This window comes from Excalfactoria chinensis, chromosome 1 (genome assembly GCF_039878825.1).
Source record: "Excalfactoria chinensis isolate bCotChi1 chromosome 1, bCotChi1.hap2, whole genome shotgun sequence".
NCBI lineage: Eukaryota > Metazoa > Chordata > Aves > Galliformes > Phasianidae > Excalfactoria > Excalfactoria chinensis.
Window position 1 is genome coordinate 71,557,738 of NC_092825.1, and position 26,825 is coordinate 71,584,562.

Genomic DNA, 26,825 nt, shown 5'->3' on the forward strand with positions numbered 1-26,825 from the left:
GTGGAAAAGGAAATTTACTTGGATCCTAAGCCTTTTCTTGGACAGTGCTCCAAGATCTTAGAAGACTAGAAACTGTCTTGTCTCCAGTAACTTAACAGTTGCTGTTTCTTGCTTTCTTTCATGCTGGAGCATACTGGCCCAGATAGAATTGTTTTTTTGCCCCAGTGGAACAGCTGTCCTAGCATCATCCTGGAAACTTGAGTCAGAAATGACTGTTAGGGAATAGATACACTAAGCTTTAGTGATTTGCCAAGTTGCCATTACCACTTGGATGGCTGTCCGCAGGGAGTAATATCTTCCTGCTTCCAATACACCCATTCCATATCCCTTATATCACATAGAGTAGTTTCAAGAGCTGCTCCTGAAGAGCCTTGAGGACACTGCAGCTGGCCCTAAAATTCCTGTCCAGGGAAATTACTAGGTTAGGATGATGAGAAGAAATTGATTTTATAGAGGGCTTCAATCACAGTTGCTGGATACCAGCAGAGCAGCACTTACTTTCCTAAAGATCGTTTCCTTCTGCCAACAGAAAATAAAACCTATGATGTATTCTCAGAGAAGTACCCATGGGTGTTACCTGCCCTGTGTATGGTAGTCCACGTTTGTAGAAGGGATGGAGATTGATAAACTCTATAGATTTCATTCTTGTCACAATAGAAATTCTAGAAAAATCCTTAGTCTGTGCTCCTGTTTGGAGAGAGAAAAAAAATCTATTGAACTCCAGCAGTGTTCTTAAAGAAGCAGAAGACAAGAACATACTTCTAAGTCATATACAGCATTTAAATTTAGAAGAGAAAATACATTCTGCTAGTGTATAATTCCTCCAGTCTTTTGGGGACATCTGCATTATGATGGGCTGCATAAGCACCTATTTCTCTTTACTGTTGACTGAGAGAAATCAGATCATTGTTTAGTTATAGACAGCTACAACATAGGTGCCTACCAGTGGCCTGAGGAACCCCACCCACAGTGTGGAATTCAAAAAATGGACACCTCCAGTTGTCAGATCAATAGGACATTAACATTCATGCTGAGAACCTACCTCCTTATAGTCAGTATTGTGGCAGACTAAAAGGGAGAAGAATGAGATTCCTGACAGCAGGAGTGTACATCAGCAGCCTTGCTGGAGGTTTAGGAAAAGAGAGGACAAGAGATTCCAGGTACAAACTGCCTGTCACTATCCTGCACTACAATTAGGAGAACTGTGAGGGTTTGTTCCATGACTTTCCAAGGCTTTGCAACTAGCTGAAAAACACCTTGGTGTTCATTCAGGCAATCACTAAAATGACATCTACCTGCTAGTGGAGATGAAGGGTAGAGAGGATTGGGAAATCTGGTAATAATAGATAGCAGAAGTACTAGAATAAAGACCATCATCATGACAGAAGACTATTCAGTTCAAAAGGAATTCAACTACTGTAGGAAGGTCAAAACAACAACAACAACAAAAAAAACTCAAAGAAAGGAGAAGTCTGCTACAAGTAATTAAACTCTTCGTATATTCTCCAGTACCTGTTCCAGTTTCCTCCATTTCTCCTATCACATCTATGTAGCTGTCAGATTCATTTAATTCCAGAGCCTTTATCTTTACTGCAAATTTAGCACAGCCATTTTTGTCTGTCTGGAGAAATAAAAACACAGATAGAGAAAGAGTGTGATCTGGAGGAGCTGTTTCATGTACAGTGGGTAGTCCTACAGAAATATTTCTAAATACTTGTGGAACAGAAGGAAGCTCAAAACCTCTAACTACATACATACCTTATCCATGCACGTAATCCATCATGGATAACAGCAAAAGAAGAAACTCACACACTTGGATTAAAGTCACCAAAAAAGTGGCATTAAAAAAGTTCTTCAGTTAAATCATACAATGGTTAATTATGTCAAAAACAGACTCAGAAGGAGACTGCACTAAGCCCAGATCCTGCACCAGAGTGACCAAGTTTCTGTCTGTCTGAATTACAGGCAGCCTCTTCCCTAAAACCTCATGGCCCTTGTGAATATAGGCTGATATGATGGCAACCCAATTACAACTGTCTCTGTGATGTGACCATTTCAAAAGTGGGCATCCAGCCAGTTACAGATTTCAAGAGCTGTGCCAAGCATTAGACAGTCTGGGTACAGACAGCCTGTCATGAAAGCTAGAGTGGACACGGTGTTTATAATTGTGTCTGTTGAGTCCTCTTGAGAACCTTGCAAGGCTTACTGCATGATGTGTGAGAGGAAGCTGGCACTCATTTGGCATTTAGCACAGCTGAGACTACAGCATTTCAGATGGAGATAAATCGCTACTTTAAAAATGCAGTGATCCATCTGGATTTTTCTATTCTGACTTGTTGCTGGATGGCATAATATTTTAAAATGTTTTATCGTGACTTTCAGGCTCAAAAAGGTTCATCTGAAAGCTGTAAGAAAAACTACGCACGCAGCTTAGCCACAAACATATAATGAGCATAAATGTGCAAAAAAGTGTAACTTAACACTGGACATAATCTTTGACAGGACACTGGTAAGCTTTGGATGATCTATAAACTATATGAATAGAGCAAGAAATAGTGCACTGAGTCTGTGACTTAATGCTCTGATACCACACTTATTGGTGGGACCAGGTACAGGGCTGATTAGATTAGTGATCTGATTCTACATAATATCATACAGACTCTTTGAAAGACCAAAGGCACTATTATTTTTAAAGAGCTTACACCTTCTCCTGAAACAGTGAGTCAGATAAGGGCAGCTGAAACAGTGTTTATAGAATAGAGTCATGGGAAGATAAATTGTCTGATTAGATCTAACAAGTGGAAGAAACCAGGTTAAACAGGTTTCTGTGCATTAGGGGTGCAATTAGGCAAATTAAGGGGACAGACAGACCAACAGACATTTTCATCAGGTGATACTTTCCTCTCTCTTATTTGTTCACCTACCCAGCTCTGTTGTTTTCTCATCTCAGAAGAATTTGAGAAATCATTCATTTCAAGCTGTAACACTGTGGTAAAAGTAATAGTCATTTTCCCTTGAGCAGGCTTTCCATAGGTATATCTGTGTCAAAAGAGAGAAGAACACACTTGCAGATGAGCTGCTTCAGCAGAAAGTTTGAACCAAGTCCCCTGCCTAATCAAGGGTTAAGTGGAGCCTGGGAGAGTGTTGTATCTTGCTTGCTCAGAAACATCATCCCTTAAAATCAGTTTGTATCTCACTTCAAGCACTGTACATTGGGAATGTGTTTCAAGCCACCAACTCAAGTGTGTGCCCTCTAATCAGCAACCTTAGTATAGTTCAGCATCATGACTTATGTAAAAAACAACTAGCTCAACGGAGTGATTTGTCTCCCTCAACAAAAGTTAATGTAAGACCACTGTACTGACAGACCACTTCTCTGCTTCTAAAAATCTAGAGGTGATTATGGAGCCCAAGGACAGATAACAATGGTACTTACTTGCTACATAGCTTCAGCTGAAATTCCTCATCCTCTGTGCTGATGAAGGGAGGGTGCTCAAACTTTAATTCAAACTTTGTCAGCTCTGCAAACAGATGCATGAGAGATGGAAAGATTCAGACAAAGGGGAAAAAAAGTGATACTGTACCAATTAGAAATTCTGCTATAGCTACAGTCTAAATGTGGGGAAAGATTGTAATATTCCCATTTACTCATCCTCATGCTGTGACAGCACTTAGTCCTTTGCCCATGCCTCCCTCTGCTGCTACAATTCCACAAAAAATTTCTTTCTATTCCAACTCAGTCAACCATAAGCACTGTAAACAGCACAGGGTTTTATTCTTACATGTCACTGCAACTGAATGGAGTTAAGATATGATGCTGCTCCTGTTACAGAAACTGACTGAACAGTATATTTGGCTTAGAAGAAGGAAACAATGATCAGCAGCAGGAGCTCATCACAGGGCCCAGCAACAGCTAGAACAACATGTTAGACTACAGCCTTTCCCCTTGTCTTTCTCTAGCTATCCACAATGCTTTTCTCTCACTTCTGCTGTCTAAGAAGTCTTACCATACTCTTCAACACTGAATGTTTTCTGAGCTGTGTCTTGTTGCACTGAGATGGTATATTCCCCAATGGCTGCTTCAGAGGCCAGGGGAAAGGATAGATCCACAATGCCATGTCTTGACTTTACATTCAGCCATTCAGCAATGCGGTTATATTCAGGATCCTATTTGGGATAGAACATGCAGAGCCACCAAATCACAATGGCAGAGACAGACATCTCCCTGTGGTCAGATATTTGCCACTTACCTGCAACCATATCTGGAGATACTGTAAAAAGAAGAGAGAAACAAGCTCAGTTTTGTGTAGACCTAAACAGCATCCACATACACCAGAAAAGTTCTGCTCTTTCCAGATCCTGCATTATGTGTCCAAGGAGGACATAACTAGAACCTCCTGTTCTAGTCTACACTGCAGTCTTTCTCCAAGAGGCCAACAGATGAGTGGTTTCTCTTCAAAGATCATTTGTCCTTATGATTTAACAGGCATGCAGAAAGAAGTCTCTTACATGAGCCTCTCAGTGTGTATCATGTTTAGACTCCTTCTTCTAAAAATGCACAGGGTTATACTCACCTCATTTTTAATGACCATAAGGTCATCATCAAGGCTTATGATTCGAAATTTCACTGGAAATATAAAGAAAAGGAGAATAAAGCATTCTGAGTGCAATATATCCTTGCACAAATACTCTTCTCCTTTCCTCTGCTCCATTATTTGTATCTCTCTTAGTTTACCTCAGCAGTATTCTGGTCTTCCCCCAAACAGCTCTCTTTATTACCTATTCTCTAACATCTGCCCACCCCATCCCACCTAGAAATTTGCCAAGGAGATATACAAGCAAACACATGCTGTAGAAAATCATTATTTTTACCTGGAAAGATAATAATAGAGTACAAATCAGTGGCATTTGTCTTTCTGCAGTCTGTCCAGATTGTGAAAACTCTGGGGCAAGTCTCCATATTTATAGAACTTGGAGGTGTGCTAAGCACACAGCATCCATGCACTGACTCTAAACTCTACTTAAAGGTAAACAAGTATTCAAAAAATGACAGTAGATTTTCCAGTGTTTTGGAGACTTCTGGCTTTCCTTTTAGGTCTCACAAGACATAGTTCCCCACAATGACACCCAGGAGCAGAAGGCTGAGCATTTGATACAGCATAACCCTCAAGAGTGCATTCTGATTCGCATTATTCCTGGAAATCCTTAAAAAAGAGATCTGCTTTCAACTAGTTCCAACAATCTCAGCTCAATGCACTTGAAGATTTCCCATCAAATATGGCTGCCACTTTGATCATTCCTCCCCATTTCCATGTCACCTTCATTCCTCACCTGTTTCTCCAGGTTTGTAGAAGGCCTTGTCTGTCTCTATCAGAATTATGTTTTTCTGTGGCTTGACCAGAACCTTCTTGTAACCCTCAAAGAGTACGTTATCACTGCTGTGTATCAGGACATGAAGAAATGCCACCTCTTCTGACTGTCAAATTGAAAAAGAAACAACTAAGACTTCAAGTAGCTTGAAGAAGAAACCGAGATCCCTCTCCCACTAAAATCTTCAACTTCCTTCTTTCCCTCCACTTCCCTTTCCTTAGTTATAGTCTACTCCATATTCCTCAGTTTCCTCATTTTTTCTTTGCCTTTCCCCTTATTATGCTTGTGTGTTTCTATTTTGTTCCCTCCTCCTCTTCCCTTATAATCTTTCCCACCCTGCACCTCCTCCCTTGAATATAGCTCAACAAATGTAAGACAGATGGAATTCCTGTTTGTAAGAGGAGAGACAGCCAAGAGAGTTGTCTTACTTGTGTAGCTGAAGCATCTGCTTCCAAGGAATTTAACTCTGGCACCTAGGTTGGTTGATATAAGAAAAAAGAAAAAAGTTTCAGAGACTTTTCATCTCCACCCAGAAGTGAAACATTACCTCACTTAAACAATCCTCAAGTTCCAGAGTCCAAAATCCACTACATGATTCTGTCTTTAATGTACTTGATATTACGGGAGAAGAAGCAATCACCATCTTATTCATGAACATAAAAGTGAACAATCTAACATGTTATTCTTACAATCCACCAAAATGCAAGATTTTTGACAAAGAAGAAAAACCATAGGGAAGTCAGATCTGGAGCTGACCAAGGCAGTTATGGGAAACAAGATAGTGGTCAGGCAAAAACTTTGGACATCCCACTATCAGAAAGACTGAGCTTAGCAGGATAAAGGCTTTTGCTTTGTTTTGGTTTGGTTTTTTGTTTTGTTTCTAACCACAAATGTCGCTGGCTTTCCATTACCAGGTCTTGCTCTCTCCTATGGCCTGGCACCAAACACTTTACTAATAATAGTCTTATTGGTGTAAGAACTAGAAGTGGCTACAGCACCTTCTAGACTTCTGCTGAATCCGTAAGATAGCCACACTGACTTAGAACAGTGCTGAGGAAGACAGAGAAAGTTCGTAGTCTCAGCACCAGACAGATCTCCATGGCTCTCCTAAGACATAAATGAAGTTCCTGCAGTTATGTCACAGCCTCAGTGTGGCTAGTTTAGCTAACAGTAGCAGGAAGGTTCCAGTGACAGGAAGTCAAGCCACCAGAATATCTGGATTTCCAAGGTGAAATCCAGTTCATTGTGGGTTTAGTGCCATCACCACCAATTGCAGGTAACATAAAGCAAGCTCAATGTCTATGTAGACAGCAACTACAACTTGTCATACAGATACAGCTTTGGAGTAAATCATTCTCTTGGAACTGGAAGGACAGAATTCTGAGGAAGTGAGGATGAATAGAAAATATTTCCTATGTGTTAACTTGCGCTATGATTTTTCAAGCATTAGAATGGTCTAAACACTGATGTCATGGTTTTGTAATTTTGCTATCAGTATTCCACATCATAACATCATGTAAAGCATGGATAATTTTACTGAATGTGCAGCTCACAGAAGAATACTACATATCCCAGAGAACATCACGGTCAGGGATAAGTCATGGGACAAGGACACTATATAATCTCACTTTGGGGCTGGACTCGCTCTCTGGAATCCTTGGAGTCAGGGGGGAGCATGTGGGAGCATTCCAGCCGTTTCGTCTAGAGCTACAGTAGGCCTCTTGGTTTTGGGACTCACACTCTCTCTCCTATTTTACTTGATTCGTTAGTTTAGCCTTAATTTCAATTATATTGTATTATATTGTGTTATCCTGTATTTTGATATAGTATTTAGTAAATAAGTGTGCCTCCTTAGAATGTTGCCACTGTTTTCTTTTCCTTTTCCCTTTTTCCCTTTCCTTTTTGGGCCAGCAGCCCTGCGGGCCAACTGCCCCCCTGTCATGGGAGCAGGTAGATTTTCGGTTAACCCGTGACAACTGAGTAAACAGTCAATGTTTTCCAGCAACCTTTAAGTAGGGTGAAATGAACCAATACAAATCAAAAGAACAGTTTTTTGTTTACACAATGAAAGATTCCCTGTTTCGCTGAGTTGTTGCATTTTGCTTAGAACTGGTAGGAAAATACATTTCGCCTGTTTGCAGCCCATGGCAAGGGAGAGAAGGACAGCATGTCAAGAGAGCACTGTTGTCTGAAGTGAGAGTAAGACCATCCACTGTAGATGCAGTCAGCAACTGCATCTACACTCACCTTGAAACTGATGCACTCAAAAGTTCCTGGCTTCTCCACATCCTTTTCCACCAGTGTTTGATTCTGATTTTCCACCTCCAAGGTGACAGCCAGGTGGACAGTCTCAGCCACGGAACTGAAGTGAATACAGAGCTTCTCCTCTTGAAAGCAGTGAATCACAGCAGGGAACACCACTATGTACTGACTAGAAGAGAGCAAAAGAAGTTCAGAAACATTCAGAGGCTGAGGTAAACCATCCAGAATCCATTTCTGCTGCTTTCATGAGCAGGTAGAAAACAGAGGTCAGAAATGTCTAAAGGCCACAGAATTGTCATGCAGCTCCCTTTCCATACCTGAAAATGGCAATATGCCCAGTATGGAAATAGATCACTTCTCTTATAAGACTGTCATCATCTTTCTATTAGCCAGGACACAACTGCTCAATAGCAAGTACACAGAAACATAATGGTGGTGTGAGGTCACTGAAAATTCAGTGACCAAGGCTTCAGTTTTGCTCCAGATTTTACCTCTGCCAACAAAGGATGAACAAAGGGAAGATTTCTTGATTCTATAGGTTTTTGGTGTATGCAGTGCAGTGCTACACTGACATTGCTGCTTCTTCAGTGGCAAACACCAGGGTTTTCACCTACAGTTGTGTTTGAGACTCCAGTAGGAGTTGCTTCTGCTCAGTCTCCTTATAACAAGAGTCCCTCCATGCAGCTCTGTGATACTAAATAGTGCAGCATCTCAGCACTGTATCTTTCAGTACAATCCCTTCCACAAAGTGCCCCAAAATCAAAAGGAGATGATCTCACAGTTCCAGGCTTGCTTCATCTGCGACTAGGAATAGAGTTAAGGCTAAGAGGAGCACTGGTGCTCCCATTGCTTGGGCTGGGACAGACAGCTGCCAAGATCTTCACAGGACAGAGAACTGCCTGTACTGATGGGCTGGAGCAATCCTAAATATACCCTTCAGGAGAAATCGTAAATATACCCCTCAGACGCTCCTAAGTCCAAAGAGGGGAGGGAAGTTGTTATATGATTACATCAACCAGGCTAATGACACTAGCTAATATTTACTTATTTCCACCAAGGGCAGAGTAAAGGCCACACAGTACAGTTCTCCATTCACATTTAAATTCAGATGGCATTCCAGATGATAGGGTGTTACAGAACCATGGGGGAGATGTGAGGCAGGTGAAATCTAATCCAGGCTGATGGAGACTTAGGAGAAAAGCTTATTTATCCAGCTGGCCTGGATTCTGGCTATAGCATTGTATGAGTGCCAAAGCAACTGTTATCCATAGTTTGTGAAAAATTACAGAATCATACAATCACTGGTCTGGAAAAAAACGTGAAGATCATCCAGTCCAATCATCCGCCTACCAATATTTCCCACTAAACCATGTCCCTTGGTACAACATTTAAAAGCTTCTTGAACACCTCCAGGGACAGCAACTCCATCACCTCCCTGGGCAGCCTGTACCAGCACCTGATGGCACTCCCAGAAAAGAAGTATTTCCTAACGTCTAACCTGAAACTCCCCTGCAGTGACTTGAGGACATTCCCTCTAGTCCAGTTGCTAGTTATATGTGAGAGAGGACAACTCCCACCTCACCACAGCCTCCCTTCAGGTAGTTGTAGAGAGCGATAAGGTCACCGCTAAACCTCCTCTTCTCTAGACTGAACAATCCCAGCTCCCTCAGCCACTCCTCACAAGGTTTGTCACATGTCAGCTTGTCACCCCTCATCAGCTTTGTTGCCCTTTTCTGAACACGTTCCAGGGCCTCGGTGTTCTCATAGTGAGAGGCCCAAAACTGAACACAGTACTCAAGGTACAGTCTCACCAGTGCTAAGTACAGAGGTACAGTTACTTCCCTATTCCTGTTAGCAACACTGTTTGATACAAGCCAGCCTGTCCAGATCCCTCAGATCAACACTTCCAGCCAACTTGCTGTCATCTGCAAACTTAGTGAGGGTACACTCAATGGCCTTATCCAGGTCATCAATAAAGATATTGAACAGGATAGGTCCCAATACTGACCCCTGGGGAACACCACCCGTGGTAAGTCGCCATCAGGATTTGACTCCATTGAGCCCAGACATCTAGGTAGTTCTTTACCCAGCTAAATGATTCTTAGTACTCTTACTGTGCTTTGTTAGTGATCTTCCCCTCACACAGTTTTTCATCCATGCTTCAATTCAAAATCTTTCAATTCACCTACTTTCCCTTTGTTACCACCTCTGTTTACTCATCCATCCAAGTCAAGTCTGATCTTCCTGAGCACAGAAACCTTCTGCAGGGCTGCTCCTACCTACCCACTGGTAGCTCCCCTTATGTCTCCACTGTAAGGGCTTTCCAAAGAAGGCAATGTATTTTAAGGTCCACATATTTTACCAAGTCTCTCCAGGCCAGTTGTTCAGCTTTCTGCCATCTTCATCCAGCCAAAAGGTATTCTTACACTGACACCAACACCTATCTCCTCCAAAGTCCTACCAGGCACTGCAACCTTTTTTTTTAACTTTTCTTGGATGGGAGTAATGGCAGCTGAACTGAGCAGGGCTTGAACCTATTTGCCTTCTAGATACAACTTCATTTGAAGGTGGTTGTCCTCATCCTGCCCTGGCCCTAGCTGCATTTTTAAAGAACATAATCAAAGGTGCACAGTATAGAATGAATTTTCTGCCTGCCCACCCTTTGATCCCAGTTTCCTGGATTTACTTTGGCATGGTCTTTGTATGTGTGTTTGGTATCCACTCTTTTAGCTAACAAAGTAACGCAGCAAGAATGTATGCCTTTAACCTAGCACCGATATTCAGATAATCTGCAGGTTTAAAGCACTCTCTGTCACTGATCTGGGAACATATTTGATTCTCTGAAATCAACAAGGTTTTGAGTTCAAGCCAAAATTAGCAGGACAGAAAACAAGTCTAATTTCAGATGCATTCCCCATGGCTCTGCATCGCCAAGATGGCTGCTTATGAAATTACATGGGAACAGAAAAAACTATAGTGCTAAAATTCTTCCCTTATTTCATGGTGAATTAAGGGAACTGGCAGAGCCATATATGGAGCCATGAGTTGATCTGTCCAGAGGCTTAAGGGCAGGAGTAAAGTTGCAGTAAAGAATTTCTTCCTAATATCTAGTCTACCCTCTTCCAGTTTAAAACCATTTCTGCTCACCCTGTTGCTACATGCCCTTCTAAAAAGTCCATCCCCAGCTTCCCAGTAGGCCCTCTTCAGGTAATGAAAAGTCACTATAACTTCCCCCTGCAGCCTTCTCTTCTCCAAGTTGAAAAGCCTCAACTCTCTCACTCTGTCCTTGTAGTGGAGGTGCTCCAGCCCTCTGATCAATTTTGTGGCCCCTATCTGAACCTGTTCCAGCAGCTCTAACATGATATCTAGATTGGGAACTTCTTCCACGTGCCGATTTTAAACCTGCTAACCTATTGTTTACACTGAACTTCTACCTGAATATGGAAGCACAATTCAAAATAAATTCTGCTTCTTATAACACTCCCAAAATTAAGGAATTTCTTCCCTTTCATATCAGAAAACATCACAGATTTGTTCTCAGCTGTCACACTAATCTCTTAAATACTCAGGTCCTAGGAATATTGTCTTTTTTATTTTGGAAAGACCAGTGCATTAAAAGGGAAAAAAAAAAAAAAAAAAAAAAAAAAAAAGATAGATACATTTTTCTTCACAGAATGGGCAGATATAAATCTTATCTTGTTTATTAATATATTTATTTTGTTTTGAGAACTTTTTTCAGCTAAGTGACTGTGGTGCCAATGGCTGAGAAAAAAAGGTGAAAGTGCACCTGGATAAACAACAGGGATCAGAGCAAGAAAGTGAATCACTCTTGCAACTAGGCTGCCCTTGATTTCTTTCTGTGGTTCTTACAAAGTACAGGTAGTGCCTGCTAAACAATCTCATATGACATTTGTTTGTTCACAGTAGACCCACAATTGTTTCAGGGTACAGTCAGATCCCTCTTAACAGCATACGGCTTCACTATGTCAAAGCCAGGAGTCCTGGCTCCTACTGTTTTGTGGGAGTGGAGTTCAAATATTGTTGAAGTTCTGGACTTATTACTGATCAGAAACTCATATACTGAACAAACAACCCGATCTAACTCACAGACAATGAAAGTAGCATGAAATAAGAGCTGCAGCAGCAAAAACAAAGTCACAATCCTGTTCTGCACAGTTCATCCAACTGAGCCCCAACTCCATCTCCCATTATCAGTACCATCACCAGCTACTCCTGGCCAGGAGACACCCAGGAAGTGTGTGCGTTTGAAATGTTTCCTACTCTGAACCACTCCTGGTGCAGCTCTGTGTTTCCCCTGTCCTGTCCTCAGTTCCCAGGAGCAGAGCCCAGCACCTCACTCTGTTTCCCCTCAAGATGTTGCAGAGAGCAATGAGGTCAACTCTCAGCTTTCTCCAGACTGGGCATCTCAAGTGTCCTCAGCCTCTCCTTGCGTGATATGCCTTCCAGCCCCGCTACCAGCTTGGTTACCCTCCTCTGGACAAGGCTTGGATTTGTGTCTCTGGACACAATCAGTTGATCTGATCACAAGGCAGATGGAAGCATGCACACCACTAAGTCTCCAGGATTAATCATTTAAAACTCTCAGTTTTGTGAAGGATAAACAAATGAGTGCAGTGTCTGCTATCTGTGGCTCAGGGGAGGTAAAGGCTAGCCCATAGAGAAATTAGAGTATTTTTTATTGGTGGTTACTTTTTCTCTCTCTTTACTTCTTTCTTTTCTGTTTTCTGAAACACAGCTACCTCCTACCAAATGCTCCTTAGGAGCCAGACACTACAGGTTTAAGTTTACAGTTTAAGTCTGAAAAAGAATATTCTGAAGGAACTGGAAGAGTTGTAATAAAGTGGACATAGGGATTGCAATGGATAGCACATTAAAAAATGTCACCACCTGCAATTTTTGCATTTTATATGTGTTTGTTTGTTTGGTGTGAACTCCTTCTGCAATAATATATTCAATCGTAAACTACCTCCTGAGCTTAATAAGGAGTAGGTACAATATACACATATGTATGACCACTGCAGTAGCTGCTTTCCCAATAAGTCTTTATTCCATATTATAAGGACTTTTTATCACATATGTTGCCTGTGCTTTGCATTGGCAGTGCTGAGTGCTGTCTTTCCCTCACCACAAGAGCCAAAGCTGTAGCCAGTGGTGCTCTTTACATATTGATACAAGATACAGACTTCATGGACTGCAGTTCTTGCTTTTTATCAGCAAGACCTTACTATTGAGCTGCATCTGTGTGCAGCACACAATATTTAGTGGGATCAGTCTTCAAGGAGAGCCGGAGTCCTCAACCCCTATTGGTGTCTGCGTGATGTTGCTGGGGCCCAAAGAAATGCTGGAAGAAATAAATGCCAAGTATACAGTTCAACCACACTGTCTCTGCATAAGTTTGCTTCTGCACTCTCCTCCAAAGTGTAGCTTACATATACTCTGTTATAAAATACAAATACACACCACAGAATCCAGCTTTATGATTTATATTTTATTTTTCTTCTTTTTACAAGCAAGAAAATCCCTGGATTATAACAATCAGAGTTAATCAGACACCCAAAAGAATACACCCAAAAATGCTTGACAAGATGAGCGGCATGAGGCTGGGTTTTGTCCTGAAATCCATCTTGAGATCTTCCCCAGCACCAATGTCAAAGTCCACTGAGATATGACTTTCCAGGTGACGCATGCCCCAGCATACCAGTAACTGTGATTTCCACCCTAGGGCACGTCCCACTAGTAGAACTCCTGTGGGCTGAAACAATGGACAGTAAGAGAGCAGGCCATGTCCCTGGAGAAAGGAGAGTAAAAAGAGGGATCATATCAGAGAGAAAACAACATAACCAAAGTTATTACTTCTCGGATACTAGTGGCTATTATGGAGGTCGTATCCTCACTAAGGATTCTCAAGGACAGCGTTTCTCTGGTTTAATTAAATGCCCTTGTCCTAATTCAGCCTTTTCCCAGAAAAAGGTGGGATGTTCAGCAGTGACAGGAGTTGGACTTGACAATCATTATGGTCCCTTCTAATTTGGGATATTCTTAGATTCTATTCCATACCCAAGTAGTGTAAACTAAAACTAATACCTTGAATTCTGCTTGGAATTTCTTCTGTCACAGTGCAAACTGTCTGCAAGTACTGTCACTTAGCTGGCCCATGCACTATACTAGCCCAAATATCCTTTGGAAAATCTTTAAAATGCATATGACTAGTCCTTCATACCAAGAGCATGTGTTAATCATTTTGTGTCCCACCTACAGAGCAATACAGCAATGACAAACTCCAGAAAACAGAGGACAGATGATAAAATCCCTGGAGACTCAGAAAATTCCAGATGAAGTTCCAAATAAAGGGAACATGCTGAATCAGGGGTTTGCAAGACTCTTCTTAGGCAGCAAGAGAAGAAACATAATGAGGCTACTAGATCTGTATAGTGGTTGAGGAAGGGAAGAGTAAAAAAATCTTTGTGGGGTACATACCTACCTCAGGTGCAGAAAACATTATAATCAGCAAGGGCCTGCTCCTCTGCAACAAGACAGGAAAGACAGAATTTATCTTTGTACAAAGCCAAGCACCAATACCCAAAGAGCCTTAGCAGCCCATAGTACCACACTCACCTGGAAGGTAGTAGTCATAGACCCTGACATGTCCTGGCTTCAGGTTGGTCACTTCAATTTCCCTTTCCAGATGCAGGACATATGTCTCAGATATATGGCTCAGCTGAGGGAGAAAGGCAAATGACAGTTCATTTTTGAGCTGCTCATCTGATTCCTCACCTAAACTTGATTCTGAAGATGGACAGTAACAACTCTGCAAAGTCAAAGGCAGGACTTTAAGATGAATTCTGATCTGCTAGTCCAGTCCACGATTATCCACACAGCCCTTTCAGTGTCCTCCACTCTCGCAAATTCTATAGTAACACACACATACCTTGTCCAAGTAGATGGCAACACCTGCTTGGGTTTTCTCTGTTCTTCTCACAGGATGTGAATGATGTGGCTAGAACAGGAGAGCAGGTGTGGCAGTTTAGTTGGTCCTTTTGGAAAAGGAAGTGTGAGAAATCCCAACAGGGATTGCACAGCCTGTGTAAGCAGATTCTTATTCACATACTTCTAAGTTTAATTGGGTCTTTTAACCCTTCAGGCTGATCTCTCTGCTGGGCCCCTTACCTCCTGCAAAACCCAAGGACATAAGCCTAGGCTATGTGCAGATATACTGAGACATGTATATACTGATACACTGATATACTAAGACAAGTGAGCCAGAAGGATCACTGTCCTCAAGGAGCAAGGTAAGAGACAACAGTAAGAATCTTTCTGTGTGACAGAAGGGAAGAGATGGTGAAATTGCTCAAGACAGAGACAAGCAACACATTCCTATGCAGTCTCCCCTCCCACTGGGTGTGGATGGTCCAACTGACATAACATCATCATCCTGATTCAAGGCTTCTTACAGACATCCCAGATCTTGCAGCCAGGACAAATCCAGACAGCAGGGACACTTCCACAATCACCATGTTGGAAATGGCTCTCTTTCCAGTGTACCTAAGGGAGAAGATCAAATGAAGGGTCTCACCCAGTTACCCCTTCCCTCCATCATACTACCCTGCATGCAGGACCCTGAACCAGGCAGTGCAGCCAGAACTGTGGCCAGGCAGTAACTCATATAATAGTAACTTCAGCATAGGAAGTTGCGCACGAATGTGTGCAAGAACTTCTTTAAAGTGAGGGTGATGGAGCACTGGAACAGGCTGCCCAGGGAGGTGGTGGAGTCTCCTTCTCTGGAGATATTCAAGACCCACCTGGACGCCTACCTGTGTGACGTGGTGTAGGGAGCCTGCTTTGGAAGGGGGGTTGGACTCGATGATCTCTAGAGGTCCCTTCCAACCCCTACAATTCTGTGATTCTGTGATATGGGGTAGACTATGGCTGCACTGCTGTAAGCACCCTTAATCTGAGGTGACTACTTCTGTTCCTCTCCCTAGAAAGAACAAAAGACTTTCAAACTTTTCCCCATTTTCCCTTCTTCAGAGACACCTTATCTTTCTTTCCCACCCCTTCCATCTGCCATATGGCCCTTCTGCTGCAACTGTTGGGTTCCTCCATTGCAGCCAAGTACTACTCTGCTCTCCAGCCATATCTAGCCCCAAGTGTGGCTATGAGCTGTGTCTTCAAAGTCACCTGACATTGACATAGAGAGTAATGGAGTGTACATCATCCTCAGTGCAATTGTCTGGTTTGGTTTTCACTTGTAAGGCAAAGGATTTGGAAACCTGCGGGAAGGGAATGTTGTATCTCAGCACCGTCTGCAGGGAGAGAAAAAAAACAACAGAATAAGACATGGATAATAAGTTCCATATCATCTATCATCCTTTTTCAGTGACAGTAGTAATCCTCAATCATAGAATCATAGAATCACAAGGTTGGAAGGACCTACAAGATTATCTAGTCCAACTGTCCTCCCATTAGCATTCCTACCACAAGCCACTAACGATATCTCATAGCTCCTCATCTAGAACACTGCCAGGGACAGCGACTCCACCACCTCCCTGTGCAGGCCACTCCAGTGCTTGACCACTCTCTGTGAGAAAAAGTTCTTTCTTATGTCTAATCTAAACCTCTTCTGGTACAACTTGGAGCCACTTCCTCAGATCCTGTTTGTTGCCTGGGAGAAAAAGCCAAGCCCCTCCTCATCACAACTTCCCTTCAGGAAGTTGTAGAGTGCAATGAGGTCTCCCCTGAGCCTCCTCTTCTCCAGGCTAAACAATCCCAGCTCCCTGAGCCGCTCCTCGTAAGACTTGTGCTCCAGACTCCTCACCAGTTTAGTTGCCCTTCTCTGGACATGTTCCAGGGCCTCAATGTCTTTCTTGTAGTGAGGAGCCCAAAACTGAACACAGTACTCAAGATGCGGCCTCACCAGTGCTGACTACAGGGGGATGATTACTTCTCTGCACCTACTGGTCACACTATTTCTTATACAGGCCAGGATGCCATTGGCCCTCCTGGCCACCTGGACCCACTGTCAGCTCATATTCAGGCAAGCACCAACCAACACACCCAGGTCCCTTTCTTCTTCACAGTCATCCAGCCACTCAACCCCAAGCCTATAACGCTGCATGGGGTTATTGTTATTGTTATATTGTACACAACCCGGCATTTGGCCTTGTTGAACCTCATCCCATTCACCTCAGCCCAGCAATTCAACCTGTCCAGATCCCTCTGAAGGCCCTCCCTACCCTCAGGCAGATCAACACTACCTCCCAGTTTGGTGTCATCTGCAAACTTACTAAGGGTACACTCAATCCCCTCATCTAGGTCATCAATGAAGATATTAAACAAGATGGGGCCTAGTACCAACCCCTGGGGGACACCACTTGTAACAGGTTGCCACCTGGACTTAACTCCATTAACCACCACCCACAGTGCACGGCCCTCTAGCCAGTTCCCTACCCAAAGGAGGGTATACCTGTCCAGGCCACAGGCAGCCAGTTTCCCTAGGAGAATAATGTGAGAGACGATGTCAAAGGCTTTGCTTAAGTCTAGGTAGACTACATCAACAGCTTTTCCCTCATCTACCAGTCTGGTCATCCTGTCATAGAAGGAAATGAGGTTGGTCAAAAACAACCTGCCTGCCTTTCATGAACCCATGCTGGCTGGGCCTGGTATGGTATGCACCATGCTAACTGGATAAAATAGATGTAGTGAGCACACTCATCCCAGCACTAGAAATAAAGGTCATTCGGGATTGAAACATTCCATGGTCCTTCCAACTGAGACTGCTTGTCCTCTCCCTTCCCCTTGAGACCAAGTGAGTTAGACATACAGCAGTGGAACCACTATGCAAGGTTTCCATCCTCCAGTACTCCAAGAGTCACAGAAGCAGCACTTTTTGACACATTATGTCTCAGTTTCCTTATAGGAGGAGTTTTGCTGCATTGGCAATAAGCTGGAAGTAAAGCACAGTTAAAGCACATTTCCTTGTAAAGAACTGCAACTGAGACTATTAATTTTGATGATGAGTAGAGAGCTTACACAGAAAGGTCTGTGGGAACTGGGTAACTTACCCGAGTAAAGACACAACAGCTGCCATGGGCCTGCACTGAGAACTTTCCTGGGATTTCTGTCAGTGCCATCTCCTGCACCAAAAGCCGATTCTGGTAGGAAACTTGGAACTTCCTCCCAGAGCCTCTCTGGGACCTCACCCTCACTTCTGCAACCCCTTTTTTGTTGTGTGTCAGTGCTGCATACTTAGCCAAGGCCTGCAGGGCAACTACTGTATCCTGAAAAGAAAGAAAAATAAGATTTACACACTTGCTCCACAGCAATAAGGACCAAAAACACTTGGAATCACCATCCTGAAAACCTTTCTTCTCCTCAAAGCATTCACACTGTTTTTTCACACTTGCATAGATTCTGCAGAGATCTTTCTCAGGCACTGTTATCTTCTCCAGCCCTGAGTTACCTGTGTTGAGGCAAATCCTCCATAGGCATTTTGCTGTCTGGTGAGCCAGTCTACAATGCCAGAGGCTGTGGTGAAGTCAGCCTCTGTGACATTTGGCTTGGAGAGCAGGGCCAGGAGGACATAAGCTGTCATCTCCACATCCACAGATAGTGGTTGTGACCAAGGGCTAGTACTGTTTGTCTTGGATGGGGTCTGACTCCAATGGATCTGCCCACCTGGGAAAAGGAAGGAGGCAGATGACATTGAAGGGTATCAGGGAAGAAATCTTGAGGCCTAGAAGGCACAGTGGTGTGTGAGCAAGGACCATACTCAGTACTCTGTATTACACACTGAAGACCCATTTATAAAGGTGATAGCAAAAAAGTAACTTGCCAATAATCAGCATACCTCCCAGGCATCTGATTTTTTGATTTTCCTGTTTGCCAGGTACGTTAACTAGCTACCCACTAGCTAGCTACCCCCTAGCTGGTCCTGACAGTCAGGAAATAATAAGAAGTCAGGCAGGTTGCCAATTTGCTTTGTTTAGCACTTTGCTAAAGGGTAATGAGTAAGGGTATGGTCTTTTTAGGTTGCGTGTAACCAACGGGCTCAGAAAGGTCACCTGTCCTTTTTCTGAAGTTTGTCTGGCACTAAGGCTCCCATACCTGCTCTGATTGCCTTTTGATCAAGTGTGTCAAGCAGCTCTTGTGTGTGTTGAAGGTCCTTAGCCAGGGCAAAGGTGTAGGCCAGCAAGGCCTGTGCGTAAGTGCTGGCAGCTTTGGGAAGAGAAGGAATGATACATCCCAGAGCCTTGCTCACCACCGTACTCTACAGAAAAGAGTTACATTGATATTGGTCACATGCAAACACACGAGGCGTGCAAACACTGAGTTACACAAGCAGAAGGATGCATTAGTATGCACTAGCATAGAAAACAACCCATATATTCACTCTTATATCACTGTCATTCTGCACTTTCCCTTTGTATCACTTCAGCACCCCCAAGCAGAGTCCCCAGCCAGTCTCATGTTCAGCTTGCCATCCACCAGTATTCCCAAGTCCTTTTCAGAAAAGCTGTGCCCTGTCTTTACATACTCCAGCTTGTACTGATAGTAAGGGCTGCCACAACCCAGGTGCAGCACTTTGCAATTTGATTTGCTGAACCTCATAAGGTTCTTCTGGACCCACTGAACAAGCCTGTCAGGATGTCTCTGGATGGCATGCTGTCTCTTGGGTGTGTTGACAGCACCATATATAGCTTCATGTCATCTGCAAACTTGATGAGGGTACACTCAGTCGCACTGTTGGTGCCACTGATTAAGGTGCACTGATTAAGGAGAGCACCAGTCCCAGCACTCACCCCCAAGGGACACCACTCATCACAGATCTCTGTTTGGACATTGAAACATTGACCACCACTCTCTGGGTATGATCTCGTAACCAGTTCCTCATCCATCAGACATCCACTCATCAGATCTATATCTTTCCAATATGGAGAGAAGGATACTCTGGGAGACTCTGTCAAAGGCTTACTGAAGTTCAGATAGATGACAACAGTGGCTCCTCCCTTGTAGTAGTCTAACCTCGTATTCTCCCCTGCCAACAGAGTCCTCTGTAAGGGGTTGTCGAGGCTTCTTCCTGAGAAGAGGTAAGTTCATCATCTCCTGGCCTATTACTTTGTTCACAAGCCTCTCCAAGGTACTCTATTTCCTGCCTCAGTGATTCCACTAAGCTCTTCAGAATTCAAGTAAAAGCATAGTAAAGGATCCTTGTATTTACCTCTGGTGTATCTCCTCTCTCCATGTATGCAGCAGTGATATAGGCAGCCAAGAGAACCTCCCCATCCATACCTCCCTACAAAAAGCATAAATATCCAAAGGAAAGGTGATACGCAAAGACCTGAAACTATTCAGGAAACATCACACCTACCCCTGGTTTTCTCCCATGCAAGACAGCAGAACAAAACAGAAAAGTGAGCTAAAACAATTACCAGTACAGTTGACAAGAACTGCTTTGGATTTCCTTCCAAAATTCTCTGGGTCCTACCTTAATGGCTGTGTGGAAAAGTTGGCCCACATCTCTGAAGCAGCCATTTGGAAGCTGGTGAAACTCCAGCCAATTGAAAGCAGCTTGGATGCTCCTGTTGTCCAGGAAAATGTATGGCTTGGCTTGGACAAAGCATTTGACCACAAATGCAGTCAGCCTAATTGGAGAGAGAACAGAAAAAAGGCATGAGAGAAGGAAAAGAGGAACAAAAAGAGACTGAGTGAATGAGCAAGAGGTAAGAAAAAGTGAAAAGAAAGAAAATAAGCAGTAAATGAGGAAAACGAAAAGAAGTGTGAGTTTATAACTTTTGAGTCCCTCCTCACCTACTGTTGGGCTATTCCTAGTTTGTCAGTTTGGTGTCATCCTTCATCTCAAAAGTAGTTAGACATTGATGGGCTGCACATAAAACATTTGGAACACTTTGTGTCCAATAGGTCAAAAAGGGATTCCATGTTGGAAACAAAGCTGTCAGACAGTAGAAGGGCAGAAAGGAGAGAACCCAGGGCTTACCAAGTATTACCGTACTCATCCTTGGTACCAAATTCACTGAAAGAACCATCAGGATGTTGATATTGCAGCTGTATCTGGTACCCTGAGAAGTAGGTTAGGATGACAGTGTTCAGACTGGTATTTTCAATGAGATTATTGGGCAGGGAAAGGGACTGGTGTTAACATTAATGGTCATGGAGTACTCAGGGAATAAGGGGTGTAGGCACTAGGGACTGTTACTAGGTTGAACACGGGAAGGCAGAAGAGTAAGGTGGATCTGCTGTACTTGCCATTGCGCAAGAGTCCTGTTGCCCTGTCCTTAATCTCAGGAGTCAGCTGCCTTGTCTTCTCCAGGTACTGCAGCACATAGACAATGGGTGCAAACAGTACCATGTTCTGCTCCCCACAGCCATGGGGCATCTGTACTAGGTGGTCCAAGTTTTGCAGTGCTGTCCCCATAAGGTCACCTGAAACAGAACATAGGCACTCTGACCACTCAGTAGGTAGCTTGTGGGGCTCAATATTCTTCTCCTCCAACCTGTGACCAGTTCCTGGTAGTGCACTAGATAAAGCAGCCCCAGCACAACCATGTGCAGGCAGCTCTGGTCAGTCAGCTTATCAGTTTCACTGCACCCTCTTTATGGGCTGCACATATTCCCATCCTGCCAGAGGAACCCGTACACAGAACAACCTTTCCCTTTATGAGTGTTTTCGGTTATGTGGAACCAGGAATCTCAGCTACATATATGGAAAGATCAAGGCAGTTGGAACCTCAGAAACAAGAAAGAGTATTGAGTGTTCTGGACTTGGGCTTTCTCAGGGCTATAGTCAGAGAAATAGTTGTTGGAAAAGTATTATCATAACTAAATTCCTTACCAGTTACCGAGACAGTAGCTCTCACTGAACCTTCAACCACATTTGGAGGCAACATTAAGGACACAGACTCCTCTGCTGGACTCCCTGATACCAGAGGGTATAAGGTATGACAGAAAGGACAAAAGAAATAGTTGCTTACAAAAGTAGCTTTAAAAATCCCAGGAAGTGGTTCACAATGTTGCTAACATCCCATTATCTTGTCAGAAAGGTTGCAGATCACTTCACAAACCCTATCCCATTCCATCCTCAGCTCTGCCCACCTAACTCCATTGTGACTGTGCTATCCTAACAGCCTTCTAAAAAGGGTGAGGGTATCTTCAATAAATTCTCCATGGTCAAAGCCAACTATCTGCTTTCCTCTACATAAATTACCCCAACTCCATTCAAAGGAAAAGCTAAGGGGAAAAGCTATGAGAAACAAGCAGGGCTTGTTAGGAGGGCTTTAAAGTAGGTGTGAAGGGGGCGGGGGGAGCTAGTGAGCCCTCCCATGATAAGGTGTGGGAAGGCATAACTATAATAGAGGGACAGGGTGCTGACAGAGGCCTTGAGGGACCTGCTGCACTGAGAGGTGCTAGCAGCATACAGAATGCATAGAACTCCATGGTGGTGAGACAGTGACTGCTGAGAATGGGGAAATTCAAGGGAAATACATAGAAGGAACTAAGGAGTTATCCGTTAATGAAGTGACAAGACCAGCTGCTCAGATGAAGTACCTCTACAACAATGTATGTTGCTTGGGAAACAAACAGGAGGAGTTTCCAGCTCCTGTGCTTCTTGAAAACCATGATATAGTTGTCGTCACCGAAACCTGGTAGTATGATTCCCACAACTGGAGTGTGGCTATTGCTGGTTACAAGCTGTTCAGAAGGGACAGGCAAGGAAGGAGGGGTGGGAGTGTTGCTATCTATACAAGGAAAGGAACAGAATGTGAAGAGCTGTCCCTAAAGATTAGTCATGAGCAAGTCTAAAGCCTGGGAAACTGTTAGAGACTGAGGCAGCAAAGGGAGCCTTGTGATCAATGTGTACTACAGGTCATCCAATCAAGTGGATCCTGTGGATGAGGTCTTCTACTTCTAGCTAAAGGAGGCATTGCAATTGCAAGGACTCATCCCACTGGGACCACCCAGGCATCTGCTAGAAAAGTAGCACAGTGAGCCGTAGATAATCCAGGAGGCTCCTGAAGTGCATTGAGGATAACTTCCTGAGTCAAGAAATTGACAGCCCCACCATGGGAGATACAATACTGGACCTGCTGCTCACAGGTAAATAAACTGATCAGTGACATCAGGATTAGAGGCTGACTGGGCTGTGGTGACCATATGATGGTTGAGTTCACACTCCAGAGGGACATGAGACAGGTGAAGAGTAAACTTAGAAAGCTAAACTTAAGGAAAGCTAAATTCCAGCTCTTCAGAGAGACAGTCAACAAAACACTCTGGGAAACTGTCCTCATGAGCAAGGGTGCAGAGCAGAGCTGCCGCATCTTTAAGGATGCCTTCTTCAGGGCTCAAAAGCTCTCCATCCCCAGGATGGAGAAGCTCCTAGTCAGGAAAGGAAGGCAAGAGACTGGTGTGGCTGAACCAGGACCTGCTGGTCAAACTGAAGAGCAAGAAGAAAATGTACAGGCAGTGTAAACAGGGACAGGTATCAGGGGAAGAGTATAAGGAAGCTGCAAGACTGTATAGGGATGGGTTCAGGAAAGCCAAGGCCCTGCTTGGAACTAAACTTGGCTAGGCATGCCAAAAAGAACAAGAAAGGCTTCTAGAGGTACCTCAACCAGAAAAGGAAAGTCCAGGAGGGCATACTCCCCCTAGTGAGTGACACAGATAGTCTAGTAACAACAGACAAGGAGAAGGCTGAGATACGTAACATTTTTTTTTGCCTTGGTCTTCCCTGATAACTACTCACTGCACAGCCTTCAAACATTTGGTCTGGTAGGAGGGGATCAGGGAGGCAACATCTCTCCCAGTGTAAGTGAAGATCAGGATTCTGACCACCTGAGGAACCTGAACATCCATAAGTCTATGGGGTCCAATGCAATACATCTCAGGGTCCTAGAGAATTGGCTGATGTGGTTGCCAAGCTACTCTCTATGATACCTGAAAAGTCATAGCAATCAGCCGAAGTCCCTGCTGAGAGGAAAAAAAAGGTAATATCATACCAATTTTAAAAAATGGGTAAAAAAGATGACTTCAGGAACTACTAACCCGTCAGTCTCACCTCTGTGCCAGGGTAAGCTACAGTAAGGCTCATGGAAGGCAGGAAGGTGATATGGGAGAATCAGCATGGCTTTACCAAGGGAAAATCCTGCTTAGCCAACCTAATAGCCTGCTATGATGGTGTCACTGCATCAATAGACAAGGAAAGAGCCACTGATGTCATCTATCTTGACTTCAGTAAGGCTTTTGATATGGTACCTCACAACATCCTGCTCTTCACATTGAAAACATATGGATTTGATGGGTGGACTGTTCAACGGATGAAGAAGTAGCTGCAGGATTGAATCCAGAGTGTGGTGGTTAATGGCTCGATGTTTGGATGGAGATTGGTGCTGAGTGGTGTCCCCCAGAGGTCAGTGCTGGGGCTGATACTCTTTAATATCTTCATCAGTGACATCAACAGTGGGCTTGAGTGCACCCTCCGCAAGTTTGCTGATGACACTAAACTGTGGAGTGTGGCCAACACATCAGAGGGATGGGATGACATCCAGAGACACCAAGATAGGCTTGAACAGCGGGCCCAGGTGAACCTCATGAGGTTCAACAAAGCTAAATGCAAAACCTTGCACCTTGTTTGAGGCAACACTCATTACCGATACAAACTGGAAGATAAAAGGATTGAGCACAGCCCTGCAAAAAAACCTAGGGGTAGTTGTGGATGTCAAGCTGGACATGTGTCAGCAGTGTACCCTTGCACCCAGAAAGTCAACTGTATCCTGGGCTGCATCAAAAGAAGCAGTTTCAGCAGGTCAAGGGAGGTGATCCTGCCCATCTACTCTGTTCTGGTGAGGCCTCACCTGGAGTGCTGTGTCCAGATGTGATGTCCTCAGTACAGAAGAGACATGGACCTGTTGGAACATGTCCAGGGAAGGGCCACATAAATGATCCAGAGATGGAACACCTCTCCTATGAGGACAGGCTGAGAGAGCTGGGGCTGTTCAGCCTGGAGAAGAGATAGCTGCAAGGTGACTTGATAGCAGCCCAGAATCTACAGGGGAGCTACGGGAAAGAAAGAGACAGACTCTTTAGCAGGGTCTGTGGTGACAGAACAAAGGGAAATGTCTTCAAGCTCTGAGAGTAGATTTAGGTTAGATATATGGAAAAAGTCCTTTACAGTGAGGGTGCTGAGGCAATGACCAGTTTACCTAGTGATGTGGTTTATGCCCTGGAAATCTTCAAGGTGAGGCTGGATCAGGCTCTAGGCAACCTGATCTAGCTGTGGTGTCCTTGTTTGTGGCATGGGCGTTGGACTAGATGACCTCCAGAGGTCCCTTCCAACTCTAAATATTCTGTGACCCTATGATTCTAAATATCAGTTGCAGGTATGCCTTCTCAGTGCACCTAGTGCTCACAAAAAAAAAGCTGCAAATACACCATAAAATTCAAAAACAGGAGCAGCAATCCAAAGTCACACCCTCCAGCCTCACCCTGTTCAGTAGTATGATTATTACTACAGGCAAAAAAGTCCTCAAGCTGTTATATTAGTATCAGAAATGTGGATGCTAAAGGCTCTGACATCCCTCCTCACCCTTATCCAGGAAGCTCCTGACGGTAACACAATTAGAGTATGCTTCTGTACCTTGATCATGTTTGACAAAGTAAAACACTTCAGCAACTGCAAAGACCCAGGAGATTGCCAGGAAAGGTGAGATGAGTAGAATAAAAAAAGAAAACAATCTCTTTACCTTTTTTGGGACACAGGATGGAACTGTGAACCTTTTCTACTAGCACTCCTTCTGGCTGTTGAACATTTAACAGTAGCAGTAATGAGCACATAGGAGAGAAAAAGTGGATTAGAAATAGAAAATTTTGGTCCAAGATAGAGATTCTACTTTTTATCACCAATAATAATAATAATAATAATAATAAATATAAATATAGTTAATTATTTTAATTTCAGATAATAAATTTTCAGAATATTTTAACTTAGGAATGCCTGTGAAACAAATGTTGCAAGATTCAGCAGAGTTAAGTAGGAAGAACATAAAGGGGTATGAATACTTATTTAGAGGCCTAGCCACAAACAGAAGAACAGAAGTTGGTGTGATGGAGAAGATCTATATAATTCCAAAATTTCAAGGCCCCAGCTCAAGCCATTAGATTCTAATTTTACACCTTGAATAACAAGGGGCAACTCCTAGAATTACTCTGCACCAAGCTAGGAATTGTACAAAGTCCATTGTAAGGTCTAAGTAACAGAAGAGGTTGTCTGACCCGGACTAAGAGGAGTTTGGTGATTGTATCTTTCTGTCCTTGGTTTGGTACAATTGGTATCTCTTTGCCACAGAGCAAAGGTGAGGTGGCAATGGCCTCTGTGCTGAGAGTGAAGTTCATGAGCCCTGAAAATAAGACACATTTAGTGCAAAAAACACTGCTTCCCATTAATATAACAAGTCACTTGTTTGCAACAAAAATTTCGATTGGAGCCCTAATTACAGGAGGTTCTGTACCTCCTAGCACTAAGCTATGAGTATCCATGACTTTAGCAGAAATGCAAATGAGCAGCATAGGTTAACAGGGCATATAACCCAACCTCCTCACTCAGCCCTTATAAAGCATCCTCACCTTGGCCCCATTCCCTCCCAACTCCTCAGCCCCACCTCCTTTTTCTCACCCAGTCGCTCAGCTGTGACACTCCACAGAAACGTCTTTATTTCTCCAGCACATAAGCAGCTGCTGTAGACACAACCCTCACATGACTTCAGCTGAAAGTCTGGGAATTCCTTCATAGTCACTTGGATCTAAGGGCATAGCAGGGATGACAGATGGTAACAAGACAAATGTTACATGCTTTCTAAAATAAGTCAGGGGCTTCAGCTGTCTCTTACCTAACCATACCCCATTTTTCTTACAAAGACTGTCAGAGCTCACCTACCTTCATACATTGCTGCAGGTGGTTGAAGATTGTGGCCTTCAAGATGAAGGTCTCACCCTGGACCACAGAAGATGGAAGTGTGAGCTCCACAGAAAAGGGCTTGAAAACAAGCAGACTGGAGTATGGAGCAAGTCCAAAGCCATCATGTCCCATGCAGAACATCCCAGCTTTCCATCTTGTGATGGTGTTAGGCACAGTGACAGTGACAATCTGGTTTCCACCGGGACTA

At 43.6% G+C, this 26,825-nt stretch overlaps 2 protein-coding genes across 4 annotated transcripts in view; both read right to left on the reverse strand.

Moving 5' to 3' along the window:
- The window catches only part of LOC140251986 (alpha-2-macroglobulin-like protein 1), a 34,577-nt gene extending 26,098 nt beyond the window's left edge, over nucleotides 1-8,479 (reverse strand). Inside the window, exons 1-11 of the mRNA XM_072336220.1 lie at nucleotides 8,412-8,479; nucleotides 7,618-7,801; nucleotides 5,799-5,843; nucleotides 5,332-5,476; nucleotides 4,575-4,627; nucleotides 4,251-4,271; nucleotides 4,008-4,167; nucleotides 3,437-3,521; nucleotides 2,925-3,039; nucleotides 1,513-1,621; nucleotides 578-687 (exon numbers count right to left, since the gene is read on the reverse strand). Coding sequence (XP_072192321.1) covers nucleotides 578-687; nucleotides 1,513-1,621; nucleotides 2,925-3,039; nucleotides 3,437-3,521; nucleotides 4,008-4,167; nucleotides 4,251-4,271; nucleotides 4,575-4,627; nucleotides 5,332-5,476; nucleotides 5,799-5,843; nucleotides 7,618-7,801; nucleotides 8,412-8,479 — 1,095 coding nt within the window. The remainder of the gene's footprint in view (nucleotides 1-577; nucleotides 688-1,512; nucleotides 1,622-2,924; nucleotides 3,040-3,436; nucleotides 3,522-4,007; nucleotides 4,168-4,250; nucleotides 4,272-4,574; nucleotides 4,628-5,331; nucleotides 5,477-5,798; nucleotides 5,844-7,617; nucleotides 7,802-8,411) is intronic.
- Nucleotides 8,480-13,122: 4,643 nt separating this feature from the next.
- Nucleotides 13,123-26,825, reverse strand: part of LOC140251965 (alpha-2-macroglobulin-like protein 1) — a 67,357-nt gene continuing 53,654 nt past the window's right edge. For all 3 annotated transcript variants that reach the window (XM_072336194.1, XM_072336209.1, XM_072336201.1), the window contains 18 exons: nucleotides 26,597-26,822; nucleotides 26,336-26,462; nucleotides 25,936-26,060; nucleotides 25,407-25,461; nucleotides 21,503-21,586; nucleotides 20,917-21,093; nucleotides 20,648-20,729; nucleotides 20,138-20,294; nucleotides 19,871-19,945; nucleotides 18,757-18,919; nucleotides 18,113-18,327; nucleotides 17,715-17,930; nucleotides 15,832-15,956; nucleotides 15,105-15,195; nucleotides 14,582-14,650; nucleotides 14,269-14,371; nucleotides 14,131-14,176; nucleotides 13,123-13,441 (listed from right to left, as the gene is read on the reverse strand). In XM_072336194.1, the coding sequence (XP_072192295.1) occupies nucleotides 14,136-14,176; nucleotides 14,269-14,371; nucleotides 14,582-14,650; nucleotides 15,105-15,195; nucleotides 15,832-15,956; nucleotides 17,715-17,930; nucleotides 18,113-18,327; nucleotides 18,757-18,919; nucleotides 19,871-19,945; nucleotides 20,138-20,294; nucleotides 20,648-20,729; nucleotides 20,917-21,093; nucleotides 21,503-21,586; nucleotides 25,407-25,461; nucleotides 25,936-26,060; nucleotides 26,336-26,462; nucleotides 26,597-26,822 (2,131 nt within the window). In that variant the 3' untranslated portion in view covers nucleotides 13,123-13,441; nucleotides 14,131-14,135. The remainder of the gene's footprint in view (nucleotides 13,442-14,130; nucleotides 14,177-14,268; nucleotides 14,372-14,581; nucleotides 14,651-15,104; nucleotides 15,196-15,831; nucleotides 15,957-17,714; nucleotides 17,931-18,112; nucleotides 18,328-18,756; nucleotides 18,920-19,870; nucleotides 19,946-20,137; nucleotides 20,295-20,647; nucleotides 20,730-20,916; nucleotides 21,094-21,502; nucleotides 21,587-25,406; nucleotides 25,462-25,935; nucleotides 26,061-26,335; nucleotides 26,463-26,596; nucleotides 26,823-26,825) is intronic.